Genomic DNA, 25,416 nt, shown 5'->3' on the forward strand with positions numbered 1-25,416 from the left:
TGCTGTTAAGAAAAAAGCTTTTTTCTATATTTTTTGCAATGTTGCTTTGAACAGGGCTTGAACCCAGGTGCTGTGGAGTGGAAGCGCGCACTCCTTACCACTACACCACAGCGGCCGTAAGAATTCTAAATGAATTAAAAACATCTAAACGCAAGCATTCAATTTAATCACTCCCATTCTAAGCCATTTTTCTCCATATACTAACAGTTGTCACCTGTCAAAACAGTTCATAAAAGTCAACAACCGATTTGTGGTACCGCTATATAGCAGAAATCTACAATAACTGCAATAATCAATCGAAACGAAATGTTAATTGAACAATAAAAGCGAATAAAACAACCGAGTAATAAGCATAATATTATTATACTTGTGTGTATGTACCCAGAAGAAATACCGTATAACGAATTACAACTTTCAATGCATACATAAAAAAAATGTACATTAGGCTGGATGAAAATCGCAAATTTTACAACTCGTGGTCAAATTTGATTTAGGTACATTTGAAAGCCAAAATCTACGTGTAAAAGTCAGTGTTCTGACTAAGGGCCGGTTACTCAAAGCCTGGTTGGCACTTATCTCCGGTTAAACATCGTTATCGACGTTACCGACACCGTGTTGTATGCATGGAGTCGAAGATGTCGGTAATGATGGTAACCGAAGATTAGTATCAAACAGCCTTTGAGCAACCAGCCCTAAGTGTTGTAGGACAGATGATTCAGAGTGATTTGGTCAAAGTAATATGGTAAAAGAACGACGGAACGACTGTAAATTTTGCACACAAAAAAATCAATATACTCACGCAACTATGGGAAAAATATAGTAAAATCGCGTATTCAGTTTTTTCTCTCTGACATCAGGATTTTTTTGATAGGACTTTGAAGTTTAAGGACTTAAAAATTTTATAATTCCAAACATTTATTTAAAAAATTCAGTGCGATGTAGAATAACAATGTGGGTATCAAATAAAAGAGAAAATATTAAAAAATAAAATATATTAAATATTTTTGGTGCATAAGGACAAATGGGTATTGACAATGCGCTTTTAAAATTTTGTCCTTGGATATTCTTTTAAAATTTGCAAAATTTATTTTTATATCCTATTATATTTTTTATGTTAACACACACGGCCACAAATACCTATAACACTGCAACACAAAAGGGACTGTATGTACCTTATACCGTTGTTCGTTTAACCCGATCAGGTCAGGATCAAGGTCAATTTAAGGTCAAACATATAGAATCCGGACTAAATATGACAGGTTCATACGGTTGGAATTGAGAGTCCGTTTAGAGTATTCAGATCACGATAAGAGATAATTCAAGGACACCAGATTTGGATTCAGGGACCACTGAAAGCTATGAGAACCCTTACCTAGTTTATTGCTGTGATTTCTTTAAGTTTGATCTTGAACAGGATTTCCTTTGATGGTTACTAATAATTTATTATTTTTATTTTTTTTATCGATTTCACTCTCAGCTAATGCTTCTTAATCAACAATTATTGCGCTGGTAGATTATTTCAATAACAGCTCTGTTCACCAGTACCTGGATTGATCCTAAAACGCAAAACCTTAACTAAGTAGTGTCTGATTCCAGCCAGGCGAAGCCTATGAAGACTTGAGCTGTGGTCGTAGTGATTCGCCCTCCTGCTGGATAATTTTCTTAGTCATCACCGTCTGCACTTTGTGTTCCGACAACGTTTATGGACAATATGTTTAACACCCAGGTTATTGCCTCCATGGGTGTAGTGTGCATAGCCCAGCTGATACGTCGTATCGCCGTTCGTTACACCTCTTGTAGTATTTGATTTCCTAATTCAAATAGTAGGCCACCAGAACACCACCCTATATTACAGTATGAGCCTCCACACACTGGACTGCTCAGTCCGACCAAAATCGGTTTTGTGTTTGTAAAAGGGGAAGAGAGTTCGAATGTACCTCGTCCATTTCAGTTAGCGAAAATCGCGAATTGACTTTGGACTGACACACACCATATTTTGTGTTTCGTTTTTTGTACCCTGCAGTACGCGGGAGCAATTTCAGGACTGATCAATAGCTACTATGTAAACTCCGTCGATTAACTACCGACTACTTGCCGTGTATTTCAGCGAATACTTTTACAAGGCAATGTCCTAGGCCGTATTTACCATCGGCTCTCTCTGCACTACCGGGAGTTACTAAAGTAGTTACTTGCGTCTGGTGCTTCTATGGACTTACCCTTGGTCTAATAAACTCGCTGAGTTGTCGCCAGTTCGCGACCGGCTCCTAAATAAAAATCTCTACCTCTCTTACATTGTAAAAAAATTTATGTTACGTACTTAACGCAAGACTTTTTATAACGGACCTCTGAATGCATGCTAAGCATCGCGAGAATACAAACATATGTAGATATGTACATTAGGGAGACTCATCAAAAAAAGTTTTTTTAAGACTAATTGTAGATATTTAAAAATTAAATCCATTTTTAGAGTTGCTTTCAAATCGGTTCAGCGCACGTAAATATTAATATTTTTCGGAAATATTTTGGCGGAAGTTTCAAAAAATATAATAGATTTTATAATTCCGATGGGAAAAGGTATCGATTTTTTTTAAGGAGAGTGATGCACCCTAATGAAAAGACATCCATACATACTACTTACATATGCAGTAAATGCGTACGAGCATGCAACGAGATAAAGTGGCTGACCTCAGCAGAGCAAAATAATAATTTATTTAATCGAACAATAAAACTACATAAACGAATTGTTCTTAATAGAATAAAAGTGACGTGCATTCGAGGGAAAAAACTAAAAAAAAAAATACGCTGGCTTGTGTAAAAAATTAAGGAAAATTTAAGAAATGTCAGAGAAAGAATGTCGAACATTAAAAACGGAAAGGCGGAAGAAATGCTGGAAAAATTATAAAAAGTGCCTAGTGTAAAAAATTGCTTAGCATAAACTAAAAATGCAACAACTTAAATAAATATAAAGCAGCAATAAAATAAATTAGCAAATCACAAAAAAAAGTTTTATTACCCCAACCTAAAAAGGCGCCGTAAAACTCTGAATAGTTTGCTTTGCTTTGCTAAAATCGACATTTTTGCACTGGAACACATTAGAAACAAAAGAAAAAGCTGTAATTGCTTAAATGCACCGCGTTGGCGAAAAACAATTCATACAAAAATGTTTAAAATTTAGAAAGTAATTAATAAGGTAAAGCGCTGACGTTGTAGCAACACTTCCGAGTTAGTTTTTGTTTGCAATTCTCATTTCCCCCTTCAACTCTGTTGCATTCGAATGCTTGTCAGTGTTTGCTAGTTGCATAATTTTGTAGCGCTTTTGTTTACACTACACTTGGTATCGTAAGCGAATAAGTATAAAAGGCAAAAAAAAAAAACCAACAAAAAATAAATAAAAATAAAAATTTACAAATATGTGCAAAACGTACGAAATAAAACAGGCAAAAATTCTCACTTCCACCCGGGTGAGAATTCATAACTAATTACGTGTAGCGGTACCGTGCACACCAATTAAATGATGCCTTAAAATATAGTTCATGAAAATTATGTGACTTTATGCATAAATAAACAAATTCTTCATACAATTTTTAATCGATATTGTTATCGATACGATTATAGATAGTGTTATCGATAAAAGTGTGAATACATTAATTGATTGCAGTCGAAATAGTTATCCAATAATGCTGTAATTAGTGATCGAGAGATATTCTTATCGATAAATTTATTGATAGTGTTATCGATAAAAGTTCAAACAAGGATATATATGTATTTATTAATTGCTATCGATATATTTGCTGAATCTTTTGCGATATGTTTATCGACATCTTTATCTTTATACTTATCGATTTCGATTATTAAAATATCAGAAAAAAGTGATTTTTCTATCGAAACTGCAGATGGGCACGGGATGTCAGACCCGCGGGAGCCACGGTACTGATTACAAAATGGCCGGGATAGGCGCTATCGGGAAGGTCTTTAAAAGTTTTCGGGCGGGACGGGACCAAATTTATTTCCCAACAATCTTTTTCCTTAAAAACGTTTTATGAAATAAGCACTTTTTATGTTTTATTGAGGCGAAGGCGAACAGAAAAGCAAAAAAAAAACATCGAGGATGCCAGATCTTTCATTTGTTTTTTTTTTAATATTTATTAAAATTAATTGGAGACATGTGAATTAATCTTAGTGATCAATTTCGAGACCCACGGGACCCGCGGTACAGTTCTGAAAAGCGTCGGGATAGGCGGGTTCCGGACTTAAAAATTTAATTTTGGGGTGGGCGGGATCGGGATTGAATATTTAGTCCCGTGACTATATCTTATCGACATAATTATCGAACTCGTTTGTTTATCGATTTGTTTATCGTATTATTTCTCGACGTATTTACTATATATACATACATGTGTATATATGTATTTATCGGACTCGTGTGCCTATCGAATTATTTCCTGCATATTTACCAAATTGTTATCGATATAATCACCTACATATGTCATATTCTTTATATGTACTTATCTATTTCGATGATTGTGCATATAAAAAAGGGGGGTTTTCAGTGAACAGTAATTTTTTCGTGAATACCCTACGACTTTTATGTCGAATTCGAAAATTCACTGAATTCTGAACACATTTTCATAAATCATTCAATTTACAGCCACAACTTTTGTACATTTTTGGCGCCAAATTTATTTAGTATGTACATATTTTTCATTGCTTCTCATATCCTCGTACTCGCATATGTATGTAGTATGTGCATTAGGGTGGTGCAAAACAAGTAACCCCCTCACCCCCTAGGATTGTTCTATATCGAAAAAATATATATAAATTTTTTTTTTTTATTCAAATCAAAAAATATTTAGCGGTCGCTCAAAGCGCTCAAAGTTTTCCATGTACTTTATATGGGGAAAAAAATACTTTTCGTAGAAATGGTATCGAATTCGTTAAAATCAATATTTTTCGATCGGAAAACTGTGGTTCTCTTCAGGAGACTTCCAGTAACAATACGCAGTTGCTTATTTAACCAATTTTTAATATTAAAGATTTTTTATTTATCCCCCATGCCATTTTCTAAGGGCTTTGACGGACCTTTAGCATATAGTTACTATGAAAAAATTGTTTAATAAATATTTGGGTATTTTTATTGGGAATCTCCTGAAGAGCAACAGAGTTTTTCGATCGATTTATATTGCTGTTCAAGAATTCTATCCCATTTCTACGAAAAGTGGTTTTTACATATAAAATACATGGTAAACTTTGAGCGCTTTCAGCGACCTCTAAATATTCATTGATTTCAAAAGAAAAAAACTAGGGATATCTTTTTTTCGATATAGAACAATACTAGGGGGTGAGAGCATAAAAATTCCAACTTCACTTTTTCACATGCATTTTTGAACCACCCTAATGTGCATACTTCTATTAAAGAAAGTGCATGTGTATAATTTTGAAAGCATGCCAAATAATTTATTAAAATTTAATAGTACATTTGAAACACATGCCATATAAAAGTTCTAACGAAAATTTCTAAATTTACATCGTTATTTTATTAGTTTTTAATTAGGCGATAAAGCATTTAAAAATATTCTCTGAACGATAAGGCAACCACTAAGAAGTAAATTGGACACTTGTAGAATTGATTCCCCTAAAAATGTGTACTAATTTGGGTACTGTGGTGTGTCCTCAATGGAAGTAAATTTCAACGACTAGGAGTAGCTCAATATGAGACAAGGAAACGAAAAAGCAAAACTTGATAAGACTTTTGCCAAAAATTCCCACACTGGGTCAACCCCATAAAGGACATATTAGGGTGCTCTGAACTTAAGGTTCTCCAGGGGGCGTTGACCTCATATCTCTGCTTCGTAACTTAATTAAAGTATCTCTCTCTCTCTCTCTCGTTTGCTATGTTTGCAGCGTCTCTCAAAATGAATGCAAAAACAAAAATCTGCGCAATTTATTTTCACTTTTGCTGTTTTAGCGAATCTGGTCCGGCCTCGTACAGCATTTTAGTACAGTCTAAATAACACTTAAGGTGGACAAAATTTAGCACAGGATAAAAAAGTACCATGCGGTTCAGAAAAATATTTTTATAAAAATAAGAAAATATTCTATCTCTCAGTTTTATAGGAAATGTATTTTAATTACCCACAATTGCGCACAATTGGACAAATATAGAAAAATACAAGTGGTCGGAATTTGTTGAAACACTACTCTTACAAGGATTATTTTGCGATGATTAAAAAAAACACATTTTGTACCGGTTACTAATTTCGAAAAAAACCGAATTCTTAGTACCGGTTACCAATTTCGCCCATTATATATTTTCCTAATGGAGACTTCAAATATAATACTTTTTACTTAGGGGTACATTGCAGAACTACTTAGGAGCTGGGAAGAATCTCTCATCGTTGCCCATTGGCGGAAGTAAACTATCAAATATATTCATAACTCCGAAAGACCTCTTGAACTTAGCCGCGATACATCTTGGTGTACGTTTATCTTCTCCTTCTAATTTGCCAAATTTCTTAAATATCCTAAAGTTAGAGCGATTACAATTAGCGTTCAGCACAAGTGATATATGTATTTAGGTTGCAGCGCGTGTATTCTCGATAATCATTCACATTTGTTTGCTCTCCACGGCACAGACTGACTGACCACACAATACATATATTTTGGCTTATCTTATCGATTAAGAATTTATCAAATTGAGCTTGGGTATATCATAAATTTGATTCTCTACGTTGGTAAATTTAGAACTGAGCTAAACACTCAATTGGTACTCAACTTATTGGTGAGAAAAAGCTGAAATCATAAAACTTAAAAACATGTGAATATCGAAAGGCAGATACACGCGTGTAATTTCTCGAAATTTGATATAAACTCAGTACTTCTGCCATAAATACAGCTCTCTGCCCGGATTAATTGAAACAACTATGTACATTCTCACTTATTTGTAAACAAACTTGATTAAATTGAAAAATATTTACAATAATTTTGAGACAAATATATACACTGCCGGCAAAAAGTATTGGCACAGCAAATTTTTCACAATATATGCAAAACAAATTTTCTAATATTTTTCTGCCAATATTTTATAAAAATATGGTTCATTCTACAGAGAAATATTAGAACATTTTTTTTATATACATATATAATAAAAAAACTTTTTTCTAATATTTGTCTGCCAATTTTTTATAAAAATATGGTGCATTCTACAACAAAAAAACATAAAAAATATGATTCCTAAACTTTGTGCAAAACTCGCGAAAACTCAGCAAATTTTCAGGAAAATTTTCAACTTTTTTTACTAATAATAATAAATAAAAAAAAAAATTTTGAGGATAGTTTTGCAGCCCATTTGACATTTATTTTTTTTTTTTTTGTTGAAGGTATTTTGCATTTTTTCCATATAAAATATTTTCGAGAAAAAATTTTTGTATGGAAGAGTGCGTGAAAAAAATTGCCAAAAATCAACGGTCATTCCTCGCTACTTAAAACTTGTACTTTATTACAATAAAATTAATTTGACTTCAAATCTGCATACCCGAAAAAATTCTTAAAAAATCAAATTAAAAAGTTGAAAATTTGCTAAATTTTCGGGAGTTTTGCACAAAGTTTAGGAACTATATTTTTATGTTTTTTTTTTGTTGTAGAATGAACCATGTTTTTATAAAAAATTGGCGGAAAATCGATTCTTTATAGATCACTCAATTTTAGTAAAATAAAGTGCAATTTGCAAATTTTTAATAATGTATATGTTACCGGCCAAACCCGATCTTAGGACAAACTAATTTTTCCTGGGCGAAACTAGTTCTATCTAGATCCGATACATCCGTCATCAAAAAGGAGTTCTGCTCAAAATTACTGTGGCGCCTGATCTAATTTAGCCTAGTCAAAACTAGTTTGTCCTTAAGTACATTAAAAAAAATAGTAAAAAATAAAATAAAATTAAAAATAAAAAACAATATTCCGACAAACTGTAATCTCCTTTTTGTGAAGTCGGTAAAAAAAAATATATTAAAAACCAACGCAACTCTTAGCCGATTGCAGCTTGCAAAACTCGAAAAAAATTTTAGTCTTGGTGAACACTTTTTTATAACATTTAAAATTTTTCTTTTGAATATTTTTTTTTTCATTTTGGGGGAACCCTACAAATTTTATACTTATAAACAAATAAAAATTCAAAAATCGGACTAAACTGGTCTCTTGCTAATTTTATAAGCTTGCATTTAAAAGATAATAATTAGTAAAATTGGTTGAAGGCTCCAGTGAATTATGAAACAGTAAGTTTCAGTTTTGAACCACTGTGCAATCATTTCAAAAGGTTATCGAAGTATCGAAGCATTAGAAATATTGGCAAATCTAAGTAGGAAATACAGTCTACATACATATAATATATTGGAATCGCAATCAAGAATCAAATCACTTAACTCTCAGGTATTATTTATGTAGTTGTTGCATTAATGACGTCAATCGAAAAATGTATTTTATAAATCAGTATTTTAAGTTGAATTAATAAATCCTAAACTGCTGTCATAGACAAAGTGGTTATAAATGCCTACCAACGGTCGGCTACACCCAGATTTGATCTCGGCTCCACTGACTACAAAAGCAAATGGAAACGGTTTTTTTTTCAACAGCGGTCTATTATTGGTAGTTACGTACATACACACATACATATTGTCTATGCTTTCGCAAAACCGCCCACAAAAAACCTCCACCGGTCCTATAGGCGACGCTTGACTATATATTCGTATGTACATCGGGCCCTCCAATTTTTGGACAACAAAACACTTGGCAAAAAATGCGATCGCCAAATATTTAAATAAATATTACCATGCACACAATGTGTGCATTTGTATTGGCAGAGAAAGCATTGTTTATTCAAAATATACTTTTAATAAATTATCACGAAGCCCACACTGGCTTTTGACACGTTTACTTACGGTTATGTGATCGTTTACATCAAATCGAAATGACTTTGTTTACATTTTTGTCTATCATAAATGCATTAACAGACATACATATTCTAAATATGAATGTAGGAACTTTTACAGTTATAATAAGTATGTAATTCTTGGCTAATGAAAAAACTCAATTTGACTGCATGCGGCACAATAGGTTTGTATAGTAACCAATAGTCAGTACTAATTTGTACTGGAACCTGCAAATTTTTACTGGAAAAGCGTATGATAACCCAAAAAATTTGCAAGAGAGCACTGAATCGAGAGCGTAGCAACACGGGAGAGCTGCAAATTCTTGCTAGTGAAATTTCTACTAGCAGAAATTAGCTAGCAGAAGAAGAAGAAGAATAAGTGTAAAAAGCCGCCATTTGTTGAATTGGTTCAGCACAAACAAAAGTAAAATGAGTAGAAATCAAAATATTAATGATGTACTGGACTGTATAAGTGCGTGTGTGTAAAGCAAAGCGTTTAAAAATGATTTATAAATAGTAAAATGTTTACAGCAGAATATCAAAACAGTGCAACAGCTGTTCACTTGCAAGTTTTTGCTAGTTTTGTGTTCATTAACTTTTTCTGCTAGTTTTCTGTTCTTCTCAATTTTACGCTCTATTTTGCTTTTACGCTCTCGCTGCAATGTTTTACTGGAGAAGTTACTATACAAACCTATTGTAATATCTAGATAATGAAAAGTGATAAATATAAAAAAAAAATATAAAATATGCATACATTTAGGAATTTTTTTAAATTTCCTCAACAGTGGGGGCTAAAATAAATGAAAAATCTGTTTTCTTCATTTGGTTCTTGATGTATGATAAATTATCTCATTTCTATTTAATTTATTGACAAATTTCACAAAGCGAAATTACTTGATTTCAGCATGGTTTGCTTATAAATTACAAATGAGCCGTAAATTGCAATAATGTGAACTTGCTTTTAGCGAAATTGTACAATTTTTCACGTAAGCCGTTTGTTTTGAAAGTGTAATAAGTCACCTTTAAAAGAAAATTGAGTTATTGATAATACAATTTAACGGCATCTGTTCATAAAAAAAAAATCACTGAAGATGCTTATTAGGAAAGTGGCATAAGATACACAAAAAAAATAAATAAATTTTATACTAAAAAAAAATATACCTAAAAAACTAGGAGGCAAACGTAGTAAAACTGCGTTTTTAGTTTTTCTCTGTAGCGTCAGAATTTTTTTTTTTAAAGACTTTGAAACTTCAAAGATATGATTAGTTCCAAAACTTAATTAAATCTAGTGCAATATAGAATAGAAATATTGGTACCAAATGGAAGAAAATTCTTTAGAATTTAAAAATATTGATTTTTTTTTTTTTGGTTCACAAGAACGAAACGGTATTGAAAATGTCTTTTAAAATTTTATTCTTAAGTATCCTTGCAAAATTGCAGTATTTATTTAAAAAAAAATTATACGTTAGGGATTACTATACCCACAACCATATCGTCGAATTTCTTCCTTCAACTTTAATAGCTTAAAAATATAAAAATAATTTTCAATACCAATACGTCCTTGTGAACCAAACAAAAAGTTTAGTATCTTTAAATTCTAAACAATTTTTTCTTCCATTCGGTTCCCATTAGTGATGCACAAAACAAAGGAACCGGCACCATTCTTACAAGACCGAGAAACAGATCTAACAGAATCGAAACTCGATACAAAAAGAACCGAAACTCGATTCGAAAAGACCCGAAAAACGGCTAAAGAAAATCGATATGTCATACTTTAAGATACGACTGTAAATGCTGAAAATATGACGTTGTATAAACGTTCGCCCAAAACGGAAAAATTGTTTTCGAAGTTGCCTTGCAAAATTAGTATGTACTCTAGACTCAGTTGTGCACGGCGAACTGTTTTTTTTTTGATACGTTTCTGGCTATGTTTCAAAACTTTGCAGATTACTCAACAAAAAATTCTAATAAATAAATAATTGTGCTTTGAACACAATATCAAAACATCTGAGCAAATTATTAAATTATGTTCATATTAACTTACTGTTATCTTTGAAATATCGTTTCATCGCTTTCCTATGAATTTCAACTCAATTAATTTAAATTTTTCATACTGTCCACTTTTTTTATATATATTTTCTTTTCACTTACTTCACATATTTGTTCGATGCTTTGTATTATGTTTACTAGTTATATGTACATATACATATGTATGTGCATATGTATCTCTCTTTATATTTGCCTTTAATTAAATTATCAACGGCTACGCCTTTCTGTACGTACTCTTGCATACCCAATTGGAAAAAGCTCACCGATATTAATTCAGGGCGTTTTTACGCAGAAGCCTGGCCTAACTGATTTGGGTTCACTACATAAAAAAATCAGACTTGAATTGACTATATACATTAGCTCTCCAAAATTAGTAAGTCATTCAAATCTAAAGTTTGAGAAACAGTCAGATTGAAAGAGAATGTCTCTAATAAGAAAGCAGAAAAGAGAAACCCGATCTGTTCGACATATGCAGTAGGTTATTTTTAATGCCGACGATGAAACAGATCTGACAAAGTTTTCACTTGTAAAAAAAAAAGTCATAAATTGCTCATTGGTGGTGTCAGCTTTAACTTTCCAAGCCATGCATGCCTTTTTCTATAATTTTTAGTGTCGATTTCCAACTGGGTAGCCACTGCCACAACTACTTAAGCAAATATATGTATGTATGAACCCCCCCAGCTGCTCATTTTCAGGTGACTGCATCTCGTTAGGATCAGCGTTTCGTACATAAATGTTCTTATCTGCTTGTTGACTTTTTGTTCTAAACAAATATTTTGTAAACGTATTTGTAGCTACTTAAATACGTGTCATTTTAAGTATTTATATTTATACACCTTTTAATTTTCAACTCCATTATTCATACCTTTGCTTTGTAACCGCAATTACTAGTATGAAAAAACGTTGCATTTTTGTCTTCTTTTTTCTCCTCACATTTACTAAATGTCGTAATTTTCGCGATGCATTTTTTCGAGATTATCGTCGATGCTTAAATGTAGAGTCGAAGTTTCCCATAGTGAATTCGCATGGAGTACGTAGCCGAAATAGTTGCAGTAGGGTCCTCATAGTTTTTGTTTGTGCTGTAGTTAATGAAGATGTAGTCGGAGTTCGAACGATAACAAGTTTGGAGAAGGTTGTACGTTTCGTCTCCTGAGACGAAAATCGTTAGACTAAAACTTGTTTCAAACTTCTCCTAATAATTATATGGGACTTTTATGGGAAATATACAACATAAATTAGTAAGAACTATAACCCTTTGAGGGCCGACATTTCTTGTTTAAAATTTTTTTCTAACGGTTTGTCTTAAATGATATTTGAGAATTTTGTGGACGCAAAAAGCTGAACTTCATGCCGTAATAATATTTTATTTTTAACACAAATGTTTAGGTTATACAATTTAATAAAGAAATTAAAAAAAACATCAAACATTGAAATTTGTTTTCAATTTCTGTTAGGAAACTGTGTATGCATTTATAAGCAATAATTCCAAACCAAAAATCAGAGACATTAGAATTTTGTAGCAGTTGCTATTTAAGGAATAACCAACGATTAAATTAATTTGTTCTTGAAAGGATTAATTATTTTATTTATGATTTCATGTTTTCGCGAATACTTAATTATATTTCTTTAGGGACAAATCATAATAAAAATTTTAAATGCAATTTAATGAAACTATCTCAATTAGATAAGAAATAATGTCATACTTTTTTTTTATTCAATTATGTTTGCTTTTTACTTATTTACTGCTTTGCGAAATTTTTTCTCTTTTATAATCAAATTATTCGATTTATCCGATATGCATACGAATAATCACACTGCATAATATGCATACATAATTTTGCATTTATGCTCATTATTATTTCGCTATTTGACGATTACAGGTTTTACAAATTTCCTCAATTAAGCGCAAGGTCAAGGATTAATTTGTTCTCTGCAGATTTTTGTTTTCTCTGCCCATTGAATTCAATTTCCCTTCTTGTTGGTTGTGCGGCTTGGCGCAGTTGGCATTTTTACTTGGTTTAATGAATGCAAATTATGAATGAGCGCTATGCGTTGATTTTTGCAAATAAAAAAATACAAAATAAAAATTAAAAGCTCGTTCATTTGCATACTTTCAAGTTGCTGCAATAATTTTATTATGCATACTTTATTGTTTTTCTTTTTAAATTTTTTTTATTCACTTTATTTTATCTCACTTCATTCACATAATTTCAATAATTTCTCGATTCCTTTGCTTTTTTTGAAATCTGTACATAGTTGTGGATACTTTTCGTATTGACTGTAAGCTGAAGTGATTTTCAGTGTATGGCATTACTTTTTGTCTTGATATATTTTAATTTAATAATCTTATCTTCCTATTTTCATATATTTTTGAGCATTCCAGTTGAGGGGTACGCATATATTTAGAGGTGTTTGTATGTTTATTCACTATTTAGTTGGATTCTAATTTAAATATTTAGATAAGTATTAATTTTTGATAGAAGCGCTATAAAAGTGTTAACGTGCCTAGTAATAATTTATGGATTTATTTTTGAAGTTTTTGGTGAAATATATAACGGTTTATACGTACGTATACAGTTGTAGCAGTGCATACATAAATGAACTCATCATGTGATATAGTTATCGTTTAAGATCATAAGATGACACGATTTTTATTTATGTACATTAGGGTGGACATTAATATATCAACAGCTAAATTTTATTCTACGTATAAAATAAGGCATCCACGAAAATTTCAAAATTTTTAACAAACTTTTAGGGGTAGCTTCCAGGGTTTGAATTTTTTTTTCAAATCGGTTAAATTTGACATATTATTGAGACTTATTCATATAAATTTATAAGCTCGCCAAGTTATAGCTGGTCAAAGTTAAAATTTTTGTCGAATTTTAAATATTTAAAATAAAAATAAAAATAAATTTTTCCAACCCCTGGTAGGGGCCTCTATTTTTTTTTTTAATTTTGAAATTGTAGTGGATATTTTTATTTTATACGTAGAACAAAATAAATATGTATGTAGGTGCCACCCTAATGTATGTACGTGCAGTATATTTATTATAGTAAATTTGTTAACATCTTTCTAAGAGCATCAGAAACCTTAAAGCTTGAAATTTTATTAAAATAAGGAGTATTTTTTTGCATTCAAAAAGTGAGGAGGTAATCAGTATGTCATGTTTCCCACATCCCACAGTGATGGTGCTCCAATTCCGCTGAAATTTTTTATACATTTTTATAAACGCTTCTTTCATTGAGGAAAGAAAAAATGTTTAATATGGAGATAATTAAATAACCCTAGTGTGCGGAAATAATAAATGTGCTACAATATCAGTGAAATTTCATGGATAGCCAGATCGAGGAAGTAAAAGTAATTATAAAATTATATTTACAGCACAAAATTTTTTTTGTGAAATATCTTCTCAAAAATAGTATTCTTAGATGTATCAACACTTAGTCCATTCTTAGCGAAACGGGAAAAGATATTTTGAAAATTATTGCAATTGGGATATATCATTTTTTTTTTGTTTCTCCATCACCAGTCGCGATCAGTGCCTCCTATCTATCTCTATTTCTGCTATGAAAGGAGCGGATTATTGAAGTGAAACTTCTTAATCGAGTTCGGAGATGGTTGCGTTAAATATTTAACACCAAGCCATAAAATCTGTATCGTTCGTTCGATTTGTAAAAATGAGGTGTCAAATGAAAGAGCTTGATCTGTAGATGTGCAATATAGTTTTAGGTGTTTAAAGGGTTGCCATATATACGAAAACCAAAACAAATTATTTATTAAGTTAAATGAATTATCCCAATATGGGTATCAAAAGAAATGGTTTCGAATAAACTGTATTTTTTAGCTGCATGTAGGAGGGTTGCCACCTGTTTCAAAAGTAAAATTTAGTTAAATTATACAAAAGCGATACATATTTAACGCCACGGTACAGGTAGCATATGACGGGTATAGAAAACAAATAGCTGCGTTAAACGCCAATTGGGCGGGAAAAGACTAATGCAAAGACAAGAATATAATCAAAAACAAATATAAAGATAAGATGAAGACGAAGATGAAGATGAAGATGAAGATGAAGATGAAGATGAAGATGAAGATGAAGAGGAAGATGAAGATGAAGATGAAGATGAAGATGAAGATGAAGATGAAGATGAAGATGAAATAAAACATTTCATATCTTAATTTAGTTACCACAATCTACTAGTTAATATTGTAGATATTCATGTTTTCACAGGAACAAATAATAATTAAACTGTGCAGTTGGTTATAAAAAATAAAAAATTAAAGGCTGTTGAAAAAAATTTTAAATAAATATGATTTTTGTATATCAGAAAATATGTACATGTGTATAGATATCGCATTTTCTTGCTTTCTGGCATTTCCTCTATTAAGTTTCACTTCTTCCGCGCGTAGGGACTACACGCACTGAGTTTTTTTTTTAGATTTTGATGTAATTTGAATGGCGGACACAGACTTACACTCAAGGCACCTTAAATACTACTCCATAACCTTGAGTCCCAGTGATAGACATAAACCTAATTTCACTTGCTTTTCACAATTTTTTCCCAGAACTTGTATCTACCAAATTTGCATTTTAAATCGCCAAATTCTACTTTAGCTTGCACTAAATGTTTCAAAGCGTGAACAATTACAATCTACATTTTTAACTGCCACTTAAGGCCGTAGATTATAAAGATTTATATAACAAAAAATTAGCTATAAAAAAACGCAATCGCTCATCTAACGAAATGAGCACAATTAAAAGGGGGAAACGAAATTGGATGATGTTATAGTTCAAAAGTGACAATTAGAAATATGTACAAATATACACAGATTCATAAATATACATACATATATATATGTATGTATATATAAGTATGTATGTAAATTTTTAGAAAATGTGTATCAACACAAATGTAAATGCATACATACGAACATAAATATGTGGATGATATAAAAAAAATAATTAGTGCTTGCATTCATTTTAAATTACACTATTTCGCTAAAAAAATATATTTAAAAAATTACAATAAGTGTTTCAAGTCCACGAAGGTGTTGGGAAGAATATCTGCCAAAGTTATAAAAATCTTGATAAGCAAAACAAAAGGTATTTTTTAATTTTCATAAATAAATACTTACGCAAAGGGTCTCTCTAAAAAAAAACAAAAAATATTTGTGTACATATGGGTTATTCTATAAACCTCAATATGTTTTTTCGTGTGAAATATTTTTTTTTTTACATTATATAATCGAAAAAAGAAAACACCAAAAAGTTTCTAAATTTTGGAGTCACAAAGAAGTATCTTTTTTAAATTTGTCGCAGTTAATAAACTATTTGTCGGAGAAAATCAGTTAAGTAACCAGAATGTGCGTAATTACCTCGGCTTTGTTTTAGAGCGTGAGATAGATTTAAATAAATTGTTTTTTTGCATTAAAAACTTGCGAGGTAATTACGCACATTTTGTTAGCTGATTTTTTATTAACTGCAAAAAGTTAAAAGAACATACTTCTTTGTGAGTTCAAAATTTCGGAAATTTTTTTCGAGATTTTCGAAGGTCATGATGAAATAAACAAATACATAGGTGTCTTCTTTTTCGTTAAAGAATGTCAAAAAAATAATTGAAACACCAAAATAAATATTGCGTTGTAAATTTTGTATTTAATCAGACTTGTTTATGCATATAGTGGGTGGCATAATGATAAGGTCACCCACTTATTGATAAGTTTTGACTAAATATTTGCTTGTTTTAATTAATTTTGATGTTTTTTTATAAAAGTATAGTTCATTCTATAACAAAAATCATATAAATCCAAGTTTCAAACGTTGGGCAACTTTTTTAGACATTCATGAAATTTCCATGACCCTTTCACATTTCTTATTCAGAATTTTTAGAAAATGTTTGTATATGCAGTTTTATAGCTCATTCAATTCTGGTGTAATCAAGTGCAAGTATGAAGTGGCTAGAACCTTTCTTCGATGTAACGAATGATCGCATTTTTATATGGAACCACCCTAACCTATGTATATGAATTAGGGCTGTGCGATTATTCGATTACTCGAGCAAGTTGGTTAATCAATTATTCGGTTAATCAATTACTCGAGTAATCAAGATTTTGATTACTCAAAACGATGATTAATCGAGTTACTTGAAATATGATTACTCAAAAAAAATAATTTTGTTCGTTAACAGAGTTTGCTTTGGAAAATGCTTATTTTCTTTTTTACATTCTGTATATGAAAAAAATTGTTTGCTTTAATTTTTGAAAACAGAAACGTTGTTTTCAAAGTATCAAGGAACTTTAACTACTTTATACATATGTAAAGAGTTGAAATGTTGATTACTCATTTTACTCGAAATGTTGATTAATCATAAAGCAAATTACTCAAATATTTTTGTTTTTGGTTAATCAAAAATCTTGATTACTCGAGTAACTGAACTTTTGAGTAATCATAATTTCCAATTAATCGAATAATTGAGTTATTTACTTTATGATTAATTAAAATTTTGAGTAATCAATTAATCGCACAGCCCTAATATGAATACATCGCACGTTTTATAATATACAGAATTATTTCACAATTTTTATTTTGTGGGAAAACGCAATGCAATTTACAGCAAAAGTGAATTTCAAGCAAAATAAAAATTCTTCGAAATTGACTTGACACGAAAACTCACCGCTAGAGAATCTGGACCCGTATACTAAGTTGGTTATTTCGAAATTTCGTAGGGACTTAGTTAATTTGAAGTATTTAAAATGTTTACATCAGAAAAGTGACAAAATTTTATAAAATATAAGGTATGCGACTTTTGAAAATTTTACTCCAAAAATGCAATTTGATTAGCTGTAAGCAATTTCGAAATAACTACCGGAAATGCGCTTACTAACACCAACACACGCGATTCAATTTCACACGCATGCGCGGGCAACGGCAATGCGGGCGACATCTGTTGATGAAGAGCTAAACTTTTCAATGGCAGAGCAGGCAGTCAAAAGCTTTTGGTTAACAGTCTTCAAGCAAAGATAACGAAAATATTTGTATGTTTGTGTGTATGTGCAATGTATCTATGCACCCGCATCTATGCGCTCTAAAGTTTTTAAAATTGCATTTTAAAGAAAAGTTTAAGCGTATGGAATGGTTGAAGATTAAAATTATTTAAATATTATTAAAATAACATTCACGCAGTTTCTGCAATTCACTTCCGAGTGAATTTCAACCCCATTCTATTTGAATTCATAGTGACTTTAGTTGAAATTCACTCGGATATTAATAGCAGAGCCTGCCTGATTAACTGTGAAAATGTAATAAATTTTTTATTAAATTTTCTAAATTATGTATTACAAATATTTTTGTTAGTTGATGGAGCAGGAAAATTTTTAAAATAATAAACCTTTCTACAAAATATAAAAAACATGGAAAAATAGCAAATAAATTAAGCAACGCCTGAAAGTGCTTTGAAAAATTTCAAATATTTTTGCAAACAGATAAAGTAAAAAATGTGCGCCGACGAATACATATAAAACTAGGAAGATTTAAAAAACTTGCTCAACGAAATATGATTTTGGAATATTAGAGAAAAAAAGTGCAATAAATTAATTTAAAAAAAAATTAATACTTCAAGCAAAAACATAATTATGTAAAGCAAATCAACACAAATGTGACGTCAAATTCAATGTGCCAAAATTGCTTGCAATCTACGTGCTGTGATCTCTCAAAGTTCCAAAAGAATCAACAACAAAAGTTGTTAATTGAAATTAGTCATAGTTAATTAATAAAATTTGATAATAAATATTTAAATAATATACAAAACTAGTCAATTAGCAAAATTAAAATAAAACAAAATAAAAATGAAATATATATACGAAAAAAATAAAAACTCAATAAAATTAATTATAAAAACTGCACTAAATTAAATTTCTAACGGCATTTAATTAAAAATTCACGAAAAAGTTATATAAAAACTAAGTGAAAATATTTTTTTTTTTTTTGTCATCAAACCGAAGAAATTTATCAATGTGATAAAAGTTTAGACAATTGAACTAATTTAGACAGCGCAAAAAAAAAATATAAAATAATATACATATAAAAACACTAAAAATGTCTGCTGTCAAACGCTGGATCTCCCGCTATGCCAACTCATCATCGTCTTCGACCTCATCGCCGCCACAGTCCAAAACAGCGCGTGGCCGCAGCCAATCGCTCGATGTGCAGGCGCTGGAGCGTAGCGGTGTACGAATGTTGCTGCAAAATGTAAATGGCGTAAAATTATTTTTCTTTCCAATAAAAAATAATAAGTCCGTAGGATATGTACAGTCAGAGTCAAAAGTTAGTATATATACCTTGCTCTAATATAATATTTACAATTATTTATATGAAATTTTTTTTTTACCAATTTCTTATGAAAATAAAGTTTATTCTGTAATATAAACCATATAAATCAAAGTTTCATACTTTAAATAAAATGTATAAAAATGTCAAGAATTTTCAATGAAATTTAAAAACTTTTTATTTAGATTTTTTAGAAACTTTTCTAGTATGCACACTGTTTTATACCACATTCAATTCTAGTACAAAAAGTGCAAATTTCAAGTCTATAAAAATTACCGCTGATTTTTGAGATTTTTTTTTTTTTGTTGAGGGTGTTGCGCATTTTCTTCCATATAAAAATAAATACTAATCATGCGATATAGGGAAGAAAATGTGCAACACCCTGCATAAAAAAAAGTTTTAATTCTTAAATAAATTCTCAATAAAAAGTTTGAAATTTTGATAATTTTTTTTTTTTAAATTTCTATGAATTTTATTTAAAGTATGAAACCTTGATTTGTAAGGTTACGTTATAGAATAAACTTTATTTTCATAAAAAATTTGTGAGCATTTTTTTTTTAATGGAAATAATTTTGAATATTATATTAGAACAAGCTGTATACTAACTTTTAACTCAACTGTTAACTAGAAGGTTCAAAAGGCAAGTGTATTACCGATGATCGTTTACGTCAGATCTGGTTTCTAGTTATGAATTTTTAAGCAAATATAATTTTGGTATAAAATTTTTCAAATTTCTTTAATAGTGGGTGGTGTTTCGCTGTATGTCCGATATCGATATTTTAGTATGAATGTATAAGGCCTTGATGCCAGCGGCTTTCGGTGATCAGATATCTTTTTTGGCACAAATGTCAGTTACGAGGTTTTGCAGAACCACGATACGCGGTTTTTTACTTCAAACGGCGATTTTATTTTCTTGTAGCTGGCCGACCCAGGAATAGAGTATCGAAAAAAACTAGATTCAAAAAATAATTTGAATATACAGGTGACTCAAACAAATGTTTACCTGTTGATTTCCTTTAATATTCACAATGATCTTCAAGTTAATATTTTGTTTGTTATTTTTTATATACCAAAGCCAACATGATTATGAGCTAAAAGCTGCATACCCAAAAATTTTCAAAAAATTCATATTAAAAAGTTCGAAATTTTGAGGAAAACTGTTTGAATTTTTTTAAATTTTGTATAAAGCATTATCAATATTTATATTCAAAACAAAGACAAAAAAAATTAGCTTGTAAAGCATTGTGAATGTTAAAACATTAACTTTTGAACACTTTTTTTAGTCACTGTATGTACAAATAAATACATTTTTGTTCTTCCAAACAACTTTTACTCGAATTTTTTAAGTTTCCGTGTCTTTTAAATTTTAATTTGGTAAAATATTTCTTTTCATTGCAACCAAAAATCATTTTTTGCAATATTTACTATTTTTTCTTTTATTTATTTACAGCGAGCAGCAGCACATCAACAACAATTGGCGGTGCAAAGTGAGTACAGTACCAACATATAAATTATTAAATATTTAAATTTTATTATTATTATAAAAAAATTACAACAAGTAACGGAAAAGCTTGGCATTTGATTAAGCTGATAAAGTTTTGCGAGGAAAACTTTTTGAAGTGTTCCTTTAACTCTTTTCTACCTCGCTTTTATTAGCTCGGAATGTTTAATGTATGTATGTATTTTTAAAGTGTTTACTATAAATGTGTATGTAGTAATTAATGGATCTTCCTTCAGCTATGAAGTTAAGAGTCATATCTGTGAGTTATGGTGGTCCTATCAACATTTATTTTCTTCCACGTATAAAATAAAGACATGCATGCAAATTTCAAAATGTTCAAAAAATGTTTAGCATTCGCTAGCAGAATTCTGTTTAAAAACTCGTGAAAATTAAGAACTTATATGAATAAGTTTCAGTACGAAGTCAAAGTAAAAATTTTGTCGAATTTTTGCGATGCTTTCTAATTTTTAAGTTTTTCACACCCTGCTAGCGGCCCCTAAAAATTTGTTTAAAATTTGGAAATTTCGTGCGTATAACAAAATAAAGGGTCGCTCCATACAAAATTTTACATGTTGATATTTTTTAAGGGCCACCCTAATGTGAGCACGTTTTAATTTAAATCGTTAAATTAAATTAGTGAATTAGCATAATTGATTCATCGTCTATACGCATAGATAATCTACCCATGTGAACTAAATCGACGCTAGAAATTTATGCAAATTTAATTAAAAAGTTCAATGTGTTAAAAATTCAACGCCACCGATGTTAAAAAGTGTGAATCGTAATGTAAGCATCGTGTAAACAACAAAATTTCAGCGTATGGGTAACAACGTAACAAAATGCCACAAAATGTGCATACAAAAAAAAAACGACACTTTGTGTAACCTTGACTTTGAAAAACTTCCCGGTAAATAAAAAGAAGGCAATGCGCAACGAGAATACGAAAAACTGGAGCAAATTATGTGCAAAGAGAATAAAATTAAACAAAGAACCCGTTTTGGGTGACTACGGTGCATAACCCAGATAAAATTACTTATGTATATACATACATCATAGTACATATTTAAAATGAAAATAAAAAACAAGAACATAAAAACTGCAGTTAAAAGATACTCGTTTAGGGGAGACAGATACATACATATGTATGTACGTATAAGATCCACGAGGAATGCATGATCGCGCATTTGTCCATACATACATATGTATATGTATATGTGCACTTGTATTTTGATAGTGCATACATACATATGTGAATATGTTACGCACTCGCACCATATGTTTATAAACAAACATGATTACTGTCTAAAAGGAAGGGTAATAAGAAATAAGAAAAAAATTTAATAACAAAATTTTTAACCCTAGAATGCAAACTTTAAAACATACCTTTTTTAATAACGCCTGCTGCTGCAACCTGCGGCCACAGGCGGGGCCGTCGAGAAAAAACTGGCGCCCAACTAAAATTGGTTAATTCTGTAACACCTATTTCAACGTTTATGTCGATCTCGGTTACCGTCTCCAGCTACGACGTTTGCAAAGAACACCATGTGAGTAAATTTTAGTGATTATAAATATGACAGGGTTTACATATCATGTTTCTATAACTACATAGACTAAAAGGTATAAAAGGTTGCGAAAATCGTAAACCTTTGACTTTTTGAATAAGTGACAACTCTAATCAAAAATATTTTCAAACTTAAGCTTTCATGATATAATAATGTTTCATATAACTTTCTGTTTAACTAGATTCCGCTTTTCAAACAGGTGGCAACTCTTTTCAAAAGTATGTGCAAACTGAAACTATCTTACGTTTGACATTATGATACATATTTCGTATTAACTGATTAATTAAGCTTAACTTTACTTTTTAAATAGGTGGCAACACCACCATCAAATAAAGCTCTTTAAAACCCATTTCCATTCATACCCACCATTTAGTACGTAATTCTTTTAAGTAATTTAATAATTTCAGTTTAAATTTGAAAACATGTGGCAACCATCTTTAAATAACTCTAAAAGTTTTCTAATAACCTAATTCATAAAAAATAAAATAAGTGTAAAGAGCCCTATAAAGTGACATTTTCATGAAAATTTTCGATTTCGCTTGACACCCATATTATGTATAATTTAATTCAATTCGACTTTTCAAACAGGTGGCAACCGTCTTCAAAATATTTTGCTTGTGTCGGACACCCATATTGATATTTATTTAAGTTTTGTGCTAGTTCCCTTAATTATAGTTGAATTTGACTTGTTAAACAGGTGGCAACACTCCTACACACACTTAAAGAAAGTTCCTTAAAACCAATTTTTATTGATATTGACCTTTTAATAATGCATTTAACTTACTAAATTAGGTTAGTTTAAATTTGACCTATCAAACAGATGGCAACACTCCTGCACACATATGTAGCTCTTTAAACGTAGCTCCTTTGATTCCAACCTTTTAGTAATCCATTTAACTTATTAAATAATTTGTGTTTAACATTTTAAACGTGTGGCAACGCTCTTCAAACACCTCAAAAATACTCTAAATGTTTAACCTAAAAGTTTTTTAACACTTTTTCGTTTGACACCCATATTTTAATATTTCAAATAAACTGTGTAGCTATAATTTAAATAAATTCAATTTTTAAAAGAAGTATTTTCTAACTAAACCCTACTTAAAGCCTTTGTGTGCGACACCCATATATGTATGTAGCTAATACCCTTAAATAAGGTTGAATTTGACCTTGCAAACCGTTGGCAACCCTCCTATATGTAGTTTAGAAATAATGCCTTTTCAAAATCATTTCGTTTGGTATAAATTTTTTAATAATTCAGTGAACTCTTTAAATAATTTGAATTGAATTTACGTGGAATTACAGGTGGCAACCCTCTTAAAAAAAACAAAAACATTATTGCACAACTACAGGCCTCTAATTTGACACGCAATTTTGGAAAATCGAACGAACCGTTCAGATCTGTTTGCATTCAGCAAACGATCGCCCCTGCCTACTTTAACTCCTCAACTGGCCGATAGCCATTAATTTATCCCATCTTCAGCGCCGTGCGATAGCTTACTCGTATCTTAACTGCATGAGCTAACTTAACTTTATCTCAGCGTTGTCAGACAAAATACCATTCGCTTAAAAGCTTAACCGGCGACAAAGTAAGTGTAAAACTGAAATCGTCTATATCTTTTTTAAAACTCGATGCAGCCAGGTTCTGAGCTACATATACTCAAAATTTCAAGTCTGCAGCTCATCGCGAAGTTGTTGGTAAAAGAAAAAAAACTCGCATTACATATTCCAGCCGGCTGCATTTTGATTATTTCCGGTGTATATATGTATTTATTTGTATGTATGTACATATGTCATACATATAAAAACACTTCGCCTGTTTTGTGTCTGGCTGTACTCGACCATTTAGCAATTTTTTGGGTTTCACCTTGAAAGCTGTGGTTGTTGCATTTTATGCGCTTACGCTCCCTCATGCCAGTATTGAAAAAAGCCATTCCCTTGTCGTCCTTAGCTACATACATACCTTTATTAAACTTTTTTATTGTACATATTCAGTATATATATATATGTATGTATACATATGTAATTTTCACTTTCGTTAACATATGTATGTTGATCAACTAAAAAATAAAATCATACAAATTTATGCATAAAAACATATGCATGTATGCAGGTACATTTGAAGGCGAGGAGGAGGTGCACCGAGACATGCAATTGTTGTGAATGCTCAACACAGGCAACCCTTTTAACTCACTGCAGCTGCTTTGTTTGGTTAGCTCTTTTTGGCATTTCTTTTTCATGCAATCCATCTCACTGTATGTACCATCACGTTCCATTTAAATTCGTAAACATATAGCCTGCTTAAAAACAAAAATAACTCACATATGTACATAAGTATGTATGTATGTATGCATGCATGTACCTACAGAAATTACGAAAGCTAAATGCAACGAAAAGTCGTATGAAAACAAAAGCCTGAAAAATTCCAGCCACGTCCTGCCGGCCACCTTGCCACACACACACCTCAGGCATGTTGTCCATACTTTCTATATATTTTCTTCGGACCCCCTCTTTTTTATTCTCACTTATTCTCACTTTGTCTTGCCATATACATATGTATTGGGGTTTCGTCTGCAACCATTTGTGCTTTTTTATGTTTGTAAATTTCTCATTTTTATTTTCGTTCGTTCTCATTTATTTTTATTTTTTATTTTTGTTGATACTGTTTGTGTTGGGCTTTATTTGTTTGTATGTACCCACATACATACATATCGTTATATCTTCTCTGACTTGGAATAAATGTTGACTGGAGAACCAATGACGCAATTCTCCAACAGCTCAGCGTATAATAAACAAATGCGCATTCTTGAAAAGTTGATTCAGCTTGAATTATTTCTACTTAGTGCATACGTATGTATATTAGACTGCATCACTCCACATACTTAAAAAAAAATCGGTACTATTTTTCCATTGGAACTATAAAATCTATTACATATATTTTAAGACGTGCAACAAAATATTTCGAAAAAATATTAAGATTTAAGTGAGCTGGACCAATTTCAAAATACCTCCAAAAATGGAGTTTTTTATGAGTAAAAATAGTTTCTTAAAAAT

At 30.9% G+C, this 25,416-nt stretch overlaps 1 protein-coding gene across 1 annotated transcript in view; it reads left to right on the forward strand.

The window, feature by feature from the left end:
* The window catches only part of SNF4Agamma (SNF4/AMP-activated protein kinase gamma subunit), a 263,585-nt gene that overhangs the window by 116,463 nt on the left and 121,706 nt on the right, over window positions 1–25,416 (forward strand). The window contains exon 7 of the mRNA XM_017636644.1: window positions 20,753–20,789. Within this exon, the coding sequence (XP_017492133.1) occupies window positions 20,753–20,789 (37 nt within the window). The remainder of the gene's footprint in view (window positions 1–20,752; window positions 20,790–25,416) is intronic.

The sequence above is a fragment of the Rhagoletis zephyria genome, unplaced genomic scaffold, assembly GCF_001687245.7.
Source record: "Rhagoletis zephyria isolate East Lansing unplaced genomic scaffold, Rhagoletis_zephyria_1.1 Rzeph_scaffold_00126, whole genome shotgun sequence".
Lineage (NCBI taxonomy): Eukaryota > Metazoa > Arthropoda > Insecta > Diptera > Tephritidae > Rhagoletis > Rhagoletis zephyria.